Source organism: Sipha flava, unplaced genomic scaffold (assembly GCF_003268045.1).
Source record: "Sipha flava isolate LNK unplaced genomic scaffold, YSA_version1 199_pilon_pilon, whole genome shotgun sequence".
Taxonomy (NCBI): domain Eukaryota; kingdom Metazoa; phylum Arthropoda; class Insecta; order Hemiptera; family Aphididae; genus Sipha; species Sipha flava.
Genome location: NW_020272782.1, coordinates 331,223 through 350,228, shown reverse-complemented (window position 1 = coordinate 350,228; position 19,006 = coordinate 331,223). Strand labels below are relative to the sequence as shown.

Sequence of the window (19,006 nt, the reverse complement as noted above, 5' to 3'; positions counted from 1 at the left end):
ATTTACTCGAAATAATAAGTACCCACGGGCTATGTACAGCTATGGTTTCTGCGCAAATTTGCGGATGAATGCTGGACGTGATTTTTCCAATATCATCGGTAGTTTTATGTACATAATATACACTAGGACATAACGATAACGCCTCTTGTTTTATGATAATATCCCATTGTATCACGTATTACCGTCATCATCGTATACCTCCATTGAAAAAAATATTATATTTTCGGTTTTTTTTCATCTTCAAATTTTTGAACTAGGTTGATGGCAATGATCACTCGTCTTAAAACTAAATATTTTTATTCATTATTATAATATACTCATAGACTTTTCAAATGATACAGTACTACCGTTTGTACAGCAAACAATAGTACGGGGAGTCAACGTAGAATAATACGATTTATCATTTTGACGGTTGTACTATGTTTAGTTTCTAACAACCTATACAAACGTATAGGCGAGTTCAAGAAAAATTCTACGCGCGTACGTTGGATAGAACTTTGAGGGTTATTACGGTGACCGGATCAATAAAATGGTTTTGTTGGTAAATTTTCGGTTCTGCGGGACAAATTCATTCTGTGGGTACAATATTTGAGTACCCTGTTTGTTTTCGTAGCACTCATTGATTTTCATAAGGTGTTTCAATGACAATAATATTATTAAAAAGCGATGACAGCCGTGTCACACGCGTATTTATGCCATTATACGTTTGTAAGTTGTTTTTATTTTCAGGTGGTAAAGTGCGCAAATAAGTCTATTTTATTCAACTCTCAGAGGGTTAGTTATTATTTTCCTAGTTCATACCAGGAGATACCACAAAAATAGGGCGTGTTTCTTTGAATAAATTAGATTGGTTTGTTAATAAAAATGACATTTTCAATAAAATCGCGGTTGAAGTTGAAATTATTATTTTTAAATTCTCGATTGAAATTTAATCGGCTGCGTACCAAAGAATGTTGAGATCGAGTCAGGGGTAAATGTTTATAAGTACCGCAGCAATAAACAACGAAAGTTCCACGTCACCGTAAAGTCGTAATAACATTATTTTATTTATATACAAATATTGGATTACGTTGTATTGTTGTTAAACTTATTATTATTTCTTGCCCGAAAATATTACCCCGCCACAGTCACGTTACGGATTCGTGCCGTACCTCTTTGTACTATACGGGTTTCTGTAGCAGTAGTTGACCAATCGATATTTTCATGTTTTTTTTTTTCTCGTTTACCTTATCAACGCGGAGTTCTTTTGCGTGTGTGACACCGTGTTGTCGTCAACGAATAAAATATACAATACTGGTATATTATAGTACACAAAATAACAATGTACGTTCCAGAACGTTAAGGAAAAAAGAAAAAAAAAAATCTACATGATCGACTGCGTACGATTTATACTGGACTTTTAATACAGCGGACCCCAATTTTTCGGATGAAGTAAATCGTTAAAAATCGTTTTGAGACGTTCGACAGCGCGTTACCTCCACACACTTCATTCGATGACAGTATCGTCTCTATATTATCATATATGTATAATATTGACACCCACTATTCGCCGGCGACAGGCCTGACCAAAGTATTTATGTTGTGTATGTGTTTCAAACTCGTATTTATTGTCCGCCCCTGTTGATTGACGTATTGAATATGTTCTTGTCAGCGTTCGTATACACACACTGCGCGCGTTTCATGTGTGTGTCGTCAGTGACAGAGGACGCGCAGACTGTGAGGGAGTTGTGTATGGCATTGTCATCGGGTTTCTTCGTCTTCATACACATACACAGACATAAACTCAGGATAACGAAAATAACAATAATATTGTATTATTGTCTGCAAACTGCCTCGTTACCTGTTTGTCTTTCTTTATTCGCCGTACAGTATACGTATATTACTGTTGTACGCTGCACTTATAGTTCGCAGATAATCTAAATAGATAAAGAAAATGATTTAAGGGAACCACGGATCCGACCTTTCGGCCGTTGTTTTCGTTTTCGAGACGAATTCGACGCCGCGAAATCCGCTTTTATATTATTATTATACATGCTCGTTTGGCGAAACGAGAAACTGTATACACTACCTACCCAAACTATCGTGTATTGTTCGCGGTGGCGTACACACCAGCAAAGTTATGATGTGTGTTTTTATTGTTTGTAAACTAAATCCCTTATTGCGTGTATTTTTTTTTTACGACTCGAAAAACATATGCGAATTGTGTGCAGTTTTTTTTTTCTCAAACATTTTGTCCATTTTTATAACGCTTGCAAAATGTTTGCATTTTTAAAATTTCACATACATGTGTACATGTTAATATATATCTATATATATATATATATATATATATATATAGATAAACACGTGCAAGCTTTGACATAAATTTCACTTTGTTATAGCCGCTTATACGCGTGTACACATGATCTGCATTCTTCCGATCACGTTATATTATTGTCGACGCCGCTGCTGGCACATCGGTTCCAAATGTTCTTGAATCGGCAGATTTTTTTACGGACATGAAAAAAAAAAATCAACAAACAAAGACGATTCACTATCGATTTATATGTGTAGGACTGTATCGTTCTATTGCTCGGACAAACGTTCTATGTGTTATATAATTACCCGCATCGATTTTTGCGGAGTATATTATTTTTTTTTACAGAATCTAATATCTTACACATATTTTTTTTTACATACATAGTGATTTACTCAGTACACTTATCCATTTTTATGAGTTTTTTCAAATTATGACTTTTGTAAAATATATTAATATAATATGTTTTTCCGATTCAAAGATTTAGTGTACTTCTTGGGTATTGTCAACTTATGTTTTTTTTTTCTAACTAGTTTTTATTTTCACTCGAACACCTAATTTTTCATGTCACTGAGTAAAAATTTAAACCTAAGCTTCCGAATTATTTAAATAAAACTATGAAAAACTAAATTTTTTTATTTTATTTCAATAATGTCCGAGCATTAAATATTACCAATGAAAATTAAAATAAGGTACACATCAATAATTTTATTTAAAAATCGCAGTCATATTTTGTCAGACGAACAACTATAATATTATAATAAGAGTAAATATTCCGTGGCACGAAAAATCTAGTAGAAATATCGTTATTCTCCTCCCTTGATTGTTTTCTCACCGAACATTTATATACAAAGATGTGTGAAGGTTTAATTTTTTTGAATACATATTTCGGTTTATTTTATACATATAATGTTACGTCTTATGCCGTCATCATCGTGTATACGAGTTTAATTTTTCAAAAAACGACTTTTCCAAACACGTCAAAGATTTACGACTAGACCATCGATCTAACACAGCTACTGGTGATTATTAAAATGAGACTTAGTTGATTAAAAATAATATTACTTGTATAATAAATAAATTTTTTCTATCGTCGTTTTCAATATTTGAAAAGGGTAATAATAATATTGGTCGCTGGCGTTGTTTCTCGTCGAAGAAACACCGGTTTCATTATTACCTTGATTATTATTATTATGTACATTTTTTACTTAACCATAAAAGTCCCGAAGCATAAAAATGTTCTATGAGGACGCGGGTCATTGGCAAAACGAGTTTTATCGATAATTAGCTTCAGCTTCTTTTTATAAATATTAATAGAAAATTATACGTGCATTTTTTTGCGCCTTTTGCAGCAGGCTAATCATCATTTTTGTATTATTGATTACAATGTAGTGTTTATGTTTTATGACAGTTATTTATTTAACCATTTTTGTTAAGAAAATTGTTGATGCGTTCCGACATGTGTCTCATAAATAAATATCGTATAAATTGCAGTTTACTATAACATATTTATGTAGTTGAAGTTTTTATTAATTATCGGGTTATTAAGTGGCACACCCGTAAAAACCGATGTATCCTGTTATTTTTAACATGCCCTGTCCTCCAACCATTTCCATAATTTTTGGATTATAGTGTGTATGCGTAATACTTGAGCTAGCTGCTGTGAAATATTTCACGACACTTTATTTTTGTTAAAAATTATATATATAATAACGTGTGCAATATTTCGGAACAGAGTCGTAAATATCACAAGAACGTTTTATATGTACAAGCATACGAAAAAATACGTGTGTGAGTGTATTACATCTATCGTATATTATTATTATTTTCTTTTTTGGTTATTCGAGACGAGCGTTGGTGGTGAATCGCGACCGATGCTAGACGACATGACGACGAGTCGTTTCGGTTTTATGACCGACGGCGGGTTTAATATTTAAACGAAATAAATAAAAGAACCAAGCAGAGAGTTGGTCATTTTTTCCCCTTTATAATGCTTTTATATTCGTTTTAATCCATGAAAACGTTGTCATCGTCTTTTGTGCCCTCGAAACGAGTGGTAGCATTATCATGCGGACGTTCCGGTCCAAACGATTATAATATTTTAATAATCGCTCAGTGCTTAGTGCAAATGTTGTTTTATTATATACATATATAAACTTTAAATGAGAAAAATACGTGTTTCTAAATTAATATAACGGCAGGGATATCGGAATATCCCTCGAACAAACACCGGTCGGAAATAATTATGAAACACATTTATAAAAGGTACCTTAATATTTTATAATATTTATCTATTTTAATCGTAACGGTTTCAAAATATTGTGTTGATAAATCCTTCGCTGTACCATACAAATCCGTGATTATTTAAAAAAAAAGGAAATCTCGATTTTTTCTAGCAATTTTCAATTCTCATAAACATTTTCATTTATAAGTTTATTGAAATATTTCCATCTACTTATCTGAAAGACGACCTGTTTACCCGTCCGCGATTTTTGTATTAAATCAATATCTAAGACTTTATATATATACTATTTACATTTAATGTCGAGCCGACTAAAGTGTACATTATTGCACAAAATAATGTTACGATAAACGAAGTTGTTAAACAGTATAGCGTACCTAACCAAGATGACTCCCCCTCATAAATGTCAAGTATGCATTGACAAAAATTATTTTGTTGAAAATATTTATTTAAAATCCTAAGCACTTTAAAACCGGTTAACAAACCCATAAATTATTATACAACTGGAAATACAAATATTCTACATCATTAAAATAGTGTTGAAAAGAAATTTTATTTTTATTTTTAAGATCTGACCATGGAATAATATTGTAACTGTAATAAAATTAATAATCGAAAAAGGGTGAATATAAATATGTCTAGTACACGTAGAGTTTATTATAAAAATAGTAACTGGTAGTAATAAGAAATATTGTAGATTCTGTTATCGGTAAATATTATAACCTACTGTAAAATGATAACAACCATCATTATTCTATCCTTACCATTTTACAATCACTTATTTATTAATTTTATCCGTCAACATGTTGATTTGTATATTATTACAACTGCATTAGATATTAACGACCATCAATCCTATCGATTTAATTAATGTATTTTAACTAATTATAACCAATTCGGTATAACGCTCTCTAAGAGAAAATTGAATTTATTAGTAATTCGTAGATGAGCCAAAGACGATTGTAAAACGTACTGTAAATTTTTTAAACTCTTATCGATAATATTGAAAGTATCGATATTTTGCTATCGTTATCGCCTCACTTGCAAACGGGGCTATCTATTTCAATAATGATAAGTTGTATAGTAATTGCATACATATTTTGCTGCAGTCTATCAACACGAGACACAATTCTCAGTGTTGTGTTATTGTTATTGGGCGAAACGTACACAATAATTGTGACCAGCTCGACATTTATTTTAATTTTTTTATTCTTCTGATTTTCGCAGGATGTCGGCTGTCAGGAGGCTTGTTCTTTCCACGACTGGCATGGCGGATCGCAACCAAGCCCCGTGGTGGAGGCGCGTGGTGAACGGGCCCTGACCATCGAGTCGGGCACGTTGCGGTGGCCGCGGCCGGCTAACCTTCTGTCGCCCACGTCGCTGCGTCTCGTGTACGTTATCATGCGGCGTCGCGAGCCTGGCACCAGACGAACGTGGTCGCAACTGGGCCAGACGCCGGGTTATAAAGCGCGGCTGCCCAAGACCACGGCCCCGTGCACGGTCCGCGTGCTGGCCGTATCCGCCGAAGGCCTGGTCACCATTTACAGTCCGGCGCCAACCACCGTGGCCGCCACCACCGCCGTTCAAGTCCCGTCCTCCGCGTCCGCACCCCAAACCTCGATATCGCTGTCCTCGTCCCCCACTGCCGCCGCCACTCTGCACGACCTCCGCGACGCTGACATCATCATCAAAAGCCTCGGCCGCGATCAAATACTCGGTATCCGGTTGCCGTTGGCCGCCAGATCTGCGCCCCAGGAAGAGTCTCTTCGTCTCATGGTAAGCGACGGTTTTTATAACGTTTTTTCTCTTTCACTCGTGCAATATGTGCGTACATGAACAAATTTATGATAATTGAAATTTTTCTTAACACGTTCACAAACAATCGTACCAAAAAAACAAAGGTCCTACGTTTATCTTACTCTAACGTTGTTAAACTATAAGAACTCACTTGCAGTAATAGTATAATAATCTATACAGATCAAATATACATCCGACCGATTTTTCTTAGCGCAGCACATGTCTCTTATATGTCTATAACGAGTTGTATGGCATTTTAAAATATCGTAAAAACTACTCGCTATTGGCTTTAAACTATCTGGAAGTAGCCACAGCTCAAAACTGTTTGAAAACAGACAAATCAAGCTACGGAATCTTGTTTAACTCATGACATTTTTATGTAACTTCTTTGTGTTTTTACGCACGCATTGGTCCAAGCATTTAGTTCACCCTAAACCGTGTCGTGCTGGGTAAAATAATTTTGTCCGAATGGCTAAACCACATGGCTACGGTGAGGAATACCATATGGTATTTAAGAATTTATCACACTTAACCATACGCTACCGCGAAGTTTATGTTATCCGACTTTTGAACGTGTGATTGCCGAATCAAATTCTATATCGTAAAATGATGTAATAATATACAACCAAGATTCGATTGCTAGTGAGTTTAATAGACGTGAGTTTAATTTTGTACCAATCGTACATGTTTTTAAGTATAGGCTGTGATGAAAATACACAGAGTGGACGCACCACGGTGTAAAGCAAACCCACCATAAGCGTCACAGGTTAAAATGCTTATTGCGATTAAAAACCGTTTACCATTTTTCTCACTTGTTGAAAACGATGAATCGGCTTGCGAAATAACGTTGTAGTAGATTTTCCGTTGTATTTTTGCCGTAGTTCAGACAACTGCAAGATAATAAATGGTAGAAAGCGGGAAACTGAGGTATATCTTCCGCCGAACTGTATGAAAATATTTACGATTTATCATAATACTACGTTTTTATACGGGCAGGAACGAAAAAGAAATCAAAGCAAAAATTACCCTCGGCAGTAGTGTTCTGTGCACTGCATAATTTAGTAGTATAAACACAGTGTGTATCCGTATAATTCGACGTAGTCGCCGTGGCAAAGACGTGGATTGATGGTAGGATCTATTCTACGGTGAAGACGACAACAGTAGTATTGGAGGTCCAGAATCTCACTCGGATTGATGATGACTTATACTCCGCGCCTACATATACGCCTACGCTTTCATATATATTTTATACATGTATTTATACTATTCGTATCACGGGGTTATAGCACAAAAGGAAAATGTAAATATTGTTACGCGGAGCACGTTCACGTTCCCTATGACGATATACTGTGGGTTCTCAGTCGTTTCCCTCTCGTTTGCATGCATGTGCGATCGTACACAGGACCGAAAAATAAAACACTCGCGTCCTTTTTCTTCCCTTCGCTCCGTGATGGTAAGACGCGCATCACTCGGTCGACGTGTCTGCGATCGATTTCCCGCAAAGTCATTTAACATAATAAAAACAATTTAACCAGTTTCGTCGTATACTTTCCGTTTGAGGTAATATGCTCACGTATTATTATATTATTATAAAAATGGATTGCGAGTCATTATTATGTAAAGAAAAATGATAATAATAACAAATATATATAGTTCGTACATCCAAAGCTGCTACAGAGTTTCCCATGAGGATTTATTAACTTTGACAGTGTCCCTATGAAATAAGACTAATAAATTCTCGAGGAGCATCCTGTGTAGGTATACACGTTTTATTAATGAAACCAAAAAATACTCTTGTTATATGCAAATATTCGGCAGCTATGTTTTTATTTTTGTTCTCTTGCACGTGGCTCATTAAAATAATGAAATAAATATCATATCCGCCACCATAATTTTTTGGTTAAATTTTGTAACTACGAAAATAATCACTATTAATCTAGTACGGCGCAGTCAGTTGTTCGTTTAAAATTTGTGTGGTAATATATAGATAATATTTTATGTTAATTCGTTGTAAACAATAAAAAAAAGTCCAATGTTCCCAAGGCGAAGTCAAAAAACTCTTGTTTAAAGAAATAACTTGCATTCGACTTGCGAACCGGAAAATCGTTTGAAATATTTTATTATTATTATTATTATTATTTAAACAATTATCCGTGACCGTCACCTTTGCCGAATATATATAAATACATGTATAAACGTTTATATTATATTATAGTGACGAAAAATAAATTAGAAAATTATTAGAGTGGCCCGCGTGTCGACTTCGTATTGCGGCAAGACGATAAAACCGAGTAAGTCGAGCCATACATTTTAATAAACAAAAAAAAAAACAAATACCCGTAAACAACGGTCGTAAAGACATTTACGGCGTAACGACTTTGTTATACGACGGTGAAATATACGGAATTTGTACACACATTCTAGAGAAGCGCGTGTGTAATATAAAATAATATTATAATGTAATAATATCGCGTGTCTCCCGATGTTATTGTTTTCTTTTCCGATCGCAGTTATCATTCCCTCGCGAATTGTTTCGTCCTGCTTCTATATCCTGTGTACATCCTCTACCATATTATACCAGCGCGTAAATACTCCTATAAACCTACTTTTGTATACAGAGTGAAAGACGAACACAACTACCGCGGCGGCGCAACTTTGTTATAATATGGTAATATACTATTGTTCATACTCGACGGTGGCCCGGTTGATGGAAATATATTTTAAATATAATTACATGGTAGAAGTGGGCTTGTTGTCGTACGCACTTGCGCGTGAGAAACTCGACACCCGAGATGTGCGAGCGTTAACCATTCATCAACCCGTTCGCACACCCCAAAATGATAATAATATTAATAATTGGTTCTTTATCTCTCTGTCTTTCTCGATTCGCGAAAGTTTCCCTCGTCACTGCGTGTAGACTACTTACCTTATATATATATATATATATATATTATTGTAATAGTATCTTTCTAACATGGGTATTAGTAGTCTAATTGAAATGTACAATGTCCACTCGTATAACATTCCATATAATTTATTTAATACACATGGAAATTAATAATATTTAAGAATATACTGGAAAAGAATAGTTCAACCTAAAACCTGAAACATTAATCTTAAATTATATGATTGTTTTTTTTTTTTTTTAATTTGCCCAATATACGAGTACTAAGAATACTATAATAATAATAGTTGTGCTTTTATTGGATATAATTAACAATATATTATTTTAACTATGATAAAAATCGTTTTATTATTTTTTATAATTAATGTTTATATTCTTAAAAAATGTAATTACGTATTTCATAGAATATGACTTGTACAGCGTTTTGTATAGTAATCAACTTAAAAGGTTACTAATACTACTACTACTATATGTTACACAGACAAGTATATTTCCAATTATTTTATTGAAAAGTGCTCAAATTATAATTGTATTGTACAATTTAGTTCATTAGATTTAATTGATTTATTATCAATACTTATTTTATTATTAAATTAGATAATTATTCTAAATATTAATACTATGCATAACATAATTACTATAAATAATTGTTACACAATAATATTTATTTATTTTGACAAGCATTGTATTACTATTAATGTTGGTGCAATATTATGATTAATTCAATTGTTATATACAATTTTTTATGGTATATTTTTCATTAGGAAACATAACGTTCGTATTTTTCATACGAATTTATATTTATATAAGTATACCTACATTATAACAATGAATGCCGCACCACTGTACCCTCGAGCAAGAACAACAAGGGCTGAGCAATAACAACAGAACACGCGCGGAATACCTTTTATTCAACCAAAACATTCGGTCTATAGTAGTAGTTGTTTCGATCATCTGTGATTTTGATCGGCGCCACTTCGATCGACCGCCTCCAAACGCATCTCTTATCTGATGCGGGGCGCGAGGGTGAGATAAAAATAAAACGCGCCAATGAATTATAATTTACGATTTTTTATATCCCTATAACCGACACGCTTGCACGCCGCAGTCACTACTTATATCCAAACATTTCTGTTCTCAAATAAAATATATCTCGGATGATCGAAAAAGATATTTTACGATGATTCGTTTAATCCATCCCTCCGTGTAGTTTAAAGTGCGTTTTAGTCATCTAATCTGGTACCTACGGATAACATTTCGGGAAAAATAATGAAGAAAAGAATATATATATATATATATATATATATGTATATAAAGTATATTAATATTATTATTATTATTGCTCCCTTGTAAAATGTAAATGAAGATAATAAATATTCGGATAAAATAACGATTCGATCTCTTCGTGTATGCTGTATAGCCAAGGGAGAAGTATTACGTGCATTTAGTTCCGAAAAAATTGACCTCCATCAAAATTCCACTACGTATGTTATTATTGCCGAACTTTAATTCCCAACACACGGCTGTATCCTTATCAAAATAATATTCTACAGTTCAATTCATACATTTACTCTTTGTCTTTGTATCATTAAGACGTAAAAGCTATCATGATTCAATATACATAATTATTGGTACACAGTCCACATTATTTTCACTTTTAGCCAGTCCATAAAAATAAATAATAAATAACATTTATATCGATGTGAGTATAATACATAAATTGTTAATTATATCGAGTAAGTTATAATTACTTTGGAATAATATATATAATACGAGTATACTTCAATCCATTTCCAAAAACTGTTTATTATTACCGCAAGTGTACGAATGTATATGTGAGAACTCGCGCACAAAAACCGCCATTGATTTCGTGCACCGCACCTCCATTCACCCACACCATCTCCTTGGTTATATTCGTGTTAGGAACTACCCGGAATGTTTCGACAGTATAGTCGATGTTTTATTCATATCCCATCAACTTTCCTGAGTATTATTATTATTACCTTCATAAAAATGCTGCGGGTGACATGGATTTTGGCAATTTGGACCGTTTGGGAATACATTCGCCCCGGATACGGTGTCAGAGGTCCCGGACTTTTACGTTTCTGGGTGCAAGGGTCTTTGGAGACGTTTCTCCGGGTGGTTCATGGGTATTGAATGCGAGGGTTTACCAATGTTATTTTCGTGATTCAATAACATTTAACGACTCCGTTTTACGAGACCACAAACTCTGGACAATAAAATCACCGTAGCAGAGCAGTGTGCAATACTCGTATATAATGTGTACATTTATTTATTTATTTCGGCATAATACACGCGTACTCGAATTTTACTGGAAATCACTCATACGAAATTAATCTCGAACCGTTCGGTTTCCAATAACCACCCCAACGGACTGAGTTATGATTGAATGGCCATATGTTGTTCGAAGACATATTGAACCCACATAACGCACAATTTTTAATCATAGATTTGACACAAGGGTTAATTAGCTTAAGACCGAAACCAAGTGGATAAAGTAAAATTACGATTAATGATAACTTTATTTTTATTTTTTATCGTTACATTATATAATTAATATTCGTAATTGTGTGTATTTTAATGGCATGCGTTTAACATAAGACTCATCTGAGGGGGGTGGGAGGAAACTCTTTCACTTGTGCTCGCGTATACCTGCGTCCCGGTGAAGCGGTGTTATTATTTGTTGCTTACCTGGTGCGTTTTGTTAATTAGGGTGACGGCCCCTTAGACTCGTCGGAAGTGTGGAACCTGCGTGAAGTATCGATGATCCATCAAAAGGTGTTGGTGATCGCTGAAGTTGCATGGGATGCCAGACAAGTGCATCGGCCCGCCTACCTGGTCACGTGGGAAATCGATGGCGGAGGTTTGAAGGGAAACTTGTTCACGGACACCACGTGCGTCACATTGTCCCTGTGGCCGGACACTGCTTATCTCATACAGGTCAGTAAACTACGTAGGTAGCGCACAATAATATGTTAATTGCGGGATCATTGTACCGATCAATGTATCTAAGTGTCGACCCCCGTGAGTCCTGAAAGCAGACATAAACGGACAAACACGCGGGGACTGCAGTTTGTCGGGCATCGCTTGCGGTGTATAGATGTATACCAGCTGTCGTACGAAAACATTAAGTCCATTCTACTCGCAAACAATGAAAGAATAATTATTTCTATTTCAAAACTTAAAACGCCATTGCTACGGTAATCGTTTTTACGACTCTTTATTGTTTCTTAAACGTCTTAATATTAGCATTGCAAATAAACCCAAGTTTATATTAAAATAGGTGTCTCGACTACGCCGTTGCTTTTATAGCAGTAAAGACCGAGTGTTCTTGAAAGTGAATTTAAAATTATGGTCAAATTCGGTTTAAATTAACGCGACGTCTAACCGGCGTCTGCGAATACATAACAATAAGAGTTTTTCCCGTAAATTTTCCCGTAAAATCCCGTTGAAGTGTTTCCTTAACAACGTGTGTTATTCCTAAAATTATAGCGATCGTCCATAACATTTTGCGTGTCTCATACCAGTATAATGTGCCTACAATAATAATGTACACACTTGACGATGCAGGCTTTCCGCAGCCCAAAACGTCAAATGCGCTTGTTTATTATATTTTTGAATACCGTTTTTATGAACTTGAATTATGTACAAACGATCATTACCAATGCACACCATCATGTCCGGGGAAGAACGAACTAGGCGTTATTTTACATAACATATAGACCCCTATAAAAGCCGGAAGTGGTGGTTTACCAGGAGTGGGAAGGGGTGCTTATGAATAGACGAAGCCAGCGCGTGTGTGCATGGAGTAAATGCACGTCATTATCGCTATTTAACGACGGCGTCGTTGCGGGGAAGGGTGGAGGCGTGTACGAACTACGTTCATTTCGGCTGCTATTGTCAGCGTCGTCAACGAGATAAAAAGATATTTGCCGGAAAGAGTTAATCGATAACGACAACGACAGCAGTGGTGGATGCCACGTGACCGAATAGAATAGAATACTATATCATAGTGTTGGCCGCGCATGTAATATACGCACCCCGGTCACGATCGTTCACCACCAAAGGCCATAATAAATCGTCCAGTAGTTCCGCCTCCAAGTATATGATGATAGTGGTATGATAGTCGCAGTGGTGTGGTTGGTGTGGTGGGTGATGGTGTATTATAGAATCGGTATTTATAGTGATGTTTGCAGTTGCGAAGAGAAAAGGAGAGAGAGATAGAGTGAGAGAGCGAGAGAGAAAAAAAAGAGATCGATATAGAATAATAAAAAGAAAGAATAAGATAAAAAAACTAAAGTAGAAAAAAACACACACACACACACACACACACACACACACACACACACATGCACGGAGAACATTTATTATGTCCAATGTTTTTTTTGGTTGTGGCTGATAAGAACCGTATACATCTATAAGTGTTTATACGAATCCCTAAATAACCCATAAGCAGCCATTGGCAGTGTAGTGGTAACGCACGGTGAACTCTATAGTTTTAAAAAAAGAGTTCATAAATATTCAGCTATAGGTTATCGCAAAACGGATTTGGGGATAGCGCATTGCAGTACGTATACAGCGTGCGTTTTGATTCAGTTGCATAAACGCCATGAGTTCAAAAATAATTGTCTTACCTTTGCAACACACGGGTAAATAATTTCTCTTTGCGCTTCTCCCCTCGATTTTCTGTGACGGACTGGACGGGACTAGACGCAAACGGGTTAATTGAATAACTGCATTTGCTTTATAATAGAAGATACATCAACATATTTATACATATTTTATTTCGTAATAGATACGTCATATAAACATAATTTATTATTCAAAGTCCTCAACTTATATTATTTATTTCAACCGCGTGTTTCGATTCCACCCGTCCGTCAATACGTGTGTCCGTCCGTCTATTAAAGTCGTTTATTTCTTAAAGTACTCGCCATCTCTATATCTTCTCTCTTTTTTCTCACCCGTTCTATCTCTCCTTCGCTGTGTTCTCGTAGAGTGATTTGTCATTTTTGAAACGACGATAATTCAAAAACACTTGCGGAAACAAAGGTGATAATGACGAATCAGATTAAAAGATAACATTGTCCAAACGTGAGGAACACGACACGTATGTAATTAGGAGCGCTGCGAAATATTACATTAATTATAACCGTACATTTTACGTTATTTGTCAGTAACAAAATGTATTTTAATACGCCAATCCGCCTTCATTATATTACGTAAAAGATAGATAACCACCTGAGTAGCGCGATGAGTTTTTTTGTTAGTTTCAAACGTGAAGCATTTTCTATCTCGTCTAATTATACGACCGTTTTTTCAGAACATATAACTACATCTACTATTACTACGACTCTAATGCTACAACTCATTCTTTCCCTCCCCTTCATCATATTCATTCTCTTGGACATGTACTATTTTGAAAACGTGTTTTTTTTTTACTTTTTGAATTCTTGTCATGCACGTTTACGTTTCTATAATGTTATACCTGTACGAGAGAGTATTTGACGATCTACTTTTGTAATATACGCGAGCGACCGTGTATTTTTTTCTCATTTCCAAGTTATATATGCGTGAGGGCAGACCGACCATGCAGTAATTGATCATGTCAGCGTGCGCGGTTATAATTAAATGCTATTATTGTAAATCTTTGAGTGCGATAAATCAATCGGTTAATAACAGGTTGCCGATAGAGAGCAGGCATCGATTGCAGAGGCAAATTTCATATATTGTGCGAGCTCCGTAGGAGGTATATTGATATGGACAAATTAAAGGAACGAAAATAAATACACATATACACTAACACACGTACTACATGGACACATATATTGTCGTAGAACACGGTAATATTTCGTTGTGGTCATACTCACGCCACAACAGAACCGAATCGACCGTATATTATATTTTATAATTTATATATTTATATATATATATATATATATATATATATATATTATGTATTATTATGACCGGATTTAAATTTGCTTAGATTGTTTGGAATTCATATAGCGTCGTTTCGTACGTTAATTTAGTAACGACGATCACCACCGATTAAGGACGAAAACGGACGATTCGGAAAGTGACCGAAAACTGTCCCTTTAAATTTTCTTATTATTTTCATTCCATTATTTCCCGACCCGGGATTTGATTACTCGGTAAAAGATTATCTTACTACTATATCTGATTATATAGCGTATAAAGTATCTCGAAGTCTATATATATATATATATAAATACTAGACACAATAATGTGTTTTCGAGTTCAGTGTGTGTGCGCATGTGTATGAGTGAAGCGGAGAGCGGCGTAGACATTATTCGCTGAGAAAAAACCCCTGCCACCGTGCATTGTAATATGCCATTATTATTGTCATGCTATTTCGTTTTGATTCGCTTTGTTCGTGTTTAAACCATATTATTCGTTTGACTAGATAAGTTTGCGTTTAGCCAACTCCTGTCAACCCCCGTAAACGATGTTCTCCGTCACGCGCGCCTATAAATGTTCGTATAGTATATGAGAGAATGGTTTCCCTGATAAAACGGGGAGAAATTAATAAATTATTCATTTCTAGCAGCTGTTTATCACTGAATTATCTGAGCATTCAGGCGACATTTATTTTACATAGCATATATACTTGGTGTGCGTTTTTGGGGTGAAATAGTAGGAGCGAAGACACGCACTCCCCCGCACCACGTGTATCCTGTATTTTAACTGTTATCCGGGTGTCGGTGACAAATAGCCAACATTTTATCGGCGAATCGACCGTATGACCAATCATACACACACACACACACACACACACTCACATACTACGTGGTGTTCCTAATCCTGTTAATTGAAGTATATAATATACGCACTGTAGACAATAAAGGTAAGGTAGTTTGTGTATACAGAGTGGCTCGTAATGTTTTTACGATAATTTCCGTATTAGCCATGCGTGTCTGACATGTAAAACGTTCATCGTCACTCACGCTGTATACGCTTGTGCTTATTACATTTGGTTACCATCGATATTAAACGATAGTAATCGAATATATATATACATAACTGAGTCCTAATGGTACGTTAATTATAATAATTTTTATTACGCATATTGTACATCGATGCGATGGTACGTGCTTTATGCTCAAAATGGAATTTCGCATATCCATTCTGACTTCCCATAAATCTGTAGCGAAAAAGTTGCGTGCACGTCCGACATGCACGGTATGATTCCAAACACCATTTTTTTACTGTCATTGTCGTTATCCTTTTTTTTTAAATTAGAACGGTTTTCATAAAACCTATTGCTCTGTAACTGCGTATTACAGAATTACAGAGTAGTAACTGGCGTATTGTATCAGGATTTATGACTGCTGCGCAACGAACACCGTACTTGCAGAGAATATGTTTACAATTTATCGACGGATGGAAACAAATTATCTCTTTTTTTTTTTTTTTTTTTTTTGAGGAGCATATAATTTAATAATTTCTTATCGACAGAATGTTATTATTTTTTGTGGTTACCGGTTGACAAAAGCTTAACGGTTTTTATTCGGTCTAAGGTTTGGTTTACGTTTTGCTCGAACGGAACGCACTTTGTGCTACAACGAATTGCACTTGACAAATGTAGGTCACTGCAGACTATTGTGTTTGGACATAGCCGACACAAAATTTTGAGTAGCACCTGAATGCGATGTTGCTCACTACTTGAAAAACGTCGTTTATCATGTTTATCGAAAAATAGTTTTTTTTCCCGTTTCTTCCGTTTATTAATAGGTTTACGTTTTTAACGTGTGCTAAACAAGCATTTCAATAATAAATGATTTACCTATATCAAAAGTATAAAATATATAATTTAGTTATGTGAAAATATTTTGCGAATAATAGTAACGCGATGGAAGAAAAACTCCATGTAAACAGAATAAGACACGCGTAACGTTTTAAACGGCACTTACTTCAGTAAACCAGCTAAAGGTCACTTAAACATTTAACGCATTTGTACCGATAATTTACTCGGAATTCTCCGAGAACCAATACGATTTGACCAGCCAGCGGTTGCAGCGGTGTACTTAATGGACGCGAAATGCAGAGGTGGAACTAGGAATTTTTACGCCCAGGGAAAATGTTAAAATTATGTCCTATCATAGACATAACGCCATATCAATAATCAAATACTCTTATCGAGAATTTTTTTCTAATGATTAATATACAATCATACTTATTGAGTTTTATCCTAATACCAGTATTCTAACAAAGTTAAAAATATCAAATTAGTTGTTAATAATTACAAAAATTACACCCTCTAAAATTTTACGCCCGGGGATGAAACTCCGTCTTACATCCCCTAGTTCCGCCCTTGGCTAAATGTGAAATAAACTTTATGAGTACTTGTACATCAGTTAAATTGATATACACATAGAATCGATTGGAAAAAAAACCACACAACCGACGACCATGTATTGTACGCCACGTACATATATTGGTAAATCAATAGTTTCCATCGTTGTGTTACCGCCGCCCTTTGGTCGCAGGGACAACAACGGTGACGATGTGTTATCGCGTTATTTATAGAATTTAATTTATTTTAATTTCGTGGTCGACCAGTGGCGGTGGTCGACACAGACGATTTAATTACACTGTCATGGGGACATACGACGACGTGTGTGCCATGTGGATTTTGAAATCAGCCACATTCGCGTACACAAACCCACACACACACACACACACGCGCGCGCGCACGTACACGTACACGATATATATGGTCACCGAGGCCGAAATAAGATCGGACCGACAATGGGTGGAGTGATTGGTGGAGCAGGGACGATAAGATACGGAAAGCGAGGTGAGGGACAAATGCAATTTAACTTTAATGAACCACCAAGGCGGCTTAAGGGACTCTCGCTAGTCGCTGATGGACTCGGAATCTAATTTAAATGTATGGCGCGCTGCAGACAGTCCGTTGCTCGTCCGTGTGCTCTATACATGCTGCGTGCGTTCTTTGACATTAATTTACTTTATTCCGTTACGTTAATTAGTAGCTCTTATTTCGCTCAACACGAGCGACCCAACGCTAAATATCGGTTGGATAGAATGTACACGTACATCGTACATAAATCACTAAGATTGAAAAAATATAAAAAATAAATTCTTTTATTTTGCTGAGTAGTAGTAATGATTTCAGCTTTTTGAAAAATTAATCGCATTTACTATTTACGGAGGGAGGGGTGGGGTGAGAATAATGAAAAAAAAAGAGTATAAAGAAACAAACACACCGTTTCCATTTTCCCTATTAATTTTGTTTCGCGCAAAGGAAAATCACACAAGTCGAAATCTTCCATAAGATGCACAAAATAAGTAAAAGTATTCGCACGATAAGAAAAGGTTTTATTTTATGTTTGTTTAATGAAGCGATGCTATGTGCCATTATTATATCCGATATTTTTTTGTTGTTTTTTTTATTTTTATTTAAATAGAAATACATTTAAGACTATACACGAGAAAGTGTACGCATAAACCTTTTAAATTATGTCAATTAGATTGTTTTATTTTTCTCTTAAGCCTTTAATGGATTTACAATACAAATTAGTTTTAAATATAATGTTGATGATATAATATAATGAAAAATATTGTCTTTAGTTGGAAATTTCACTTTTGAATTCGTTTAAAAAAACGGTCAGTGCTGTGTGCGGCATTTGCAATGCGTATCGATTCCTTGTTTTTTATTTTTATTTTTTTTCGAAGCCATAGGAACTCGCTCACGGAATGT

The 19,006-nt window shown here is 35.3% G+C and overlaps 1 protein-coding gene across 1 annotated transcript in view; it reads left to right on the top strand.

The window, feature by feature from the left end:
• LOC112681913 overlaps positions 1-19,006 on the top strand; it is a 98,272-nt gene that overhangs the window by 68,976 nt on the left and 10,290 nt on the right. The window contains exons 4-5 of the mRNA XM_025552273.1: positions 5,766-6,314; positions 11,974-12,201. Coding sequence (XP_025408058.1) covers positions 5,766-6,314; positions 11,974-12,201 — 777 coding nt within the window. The remainder of the gene's footprint in view (positions 1-5,765; positions 6,315-11,973; positions 12,202-19,006) is intronic.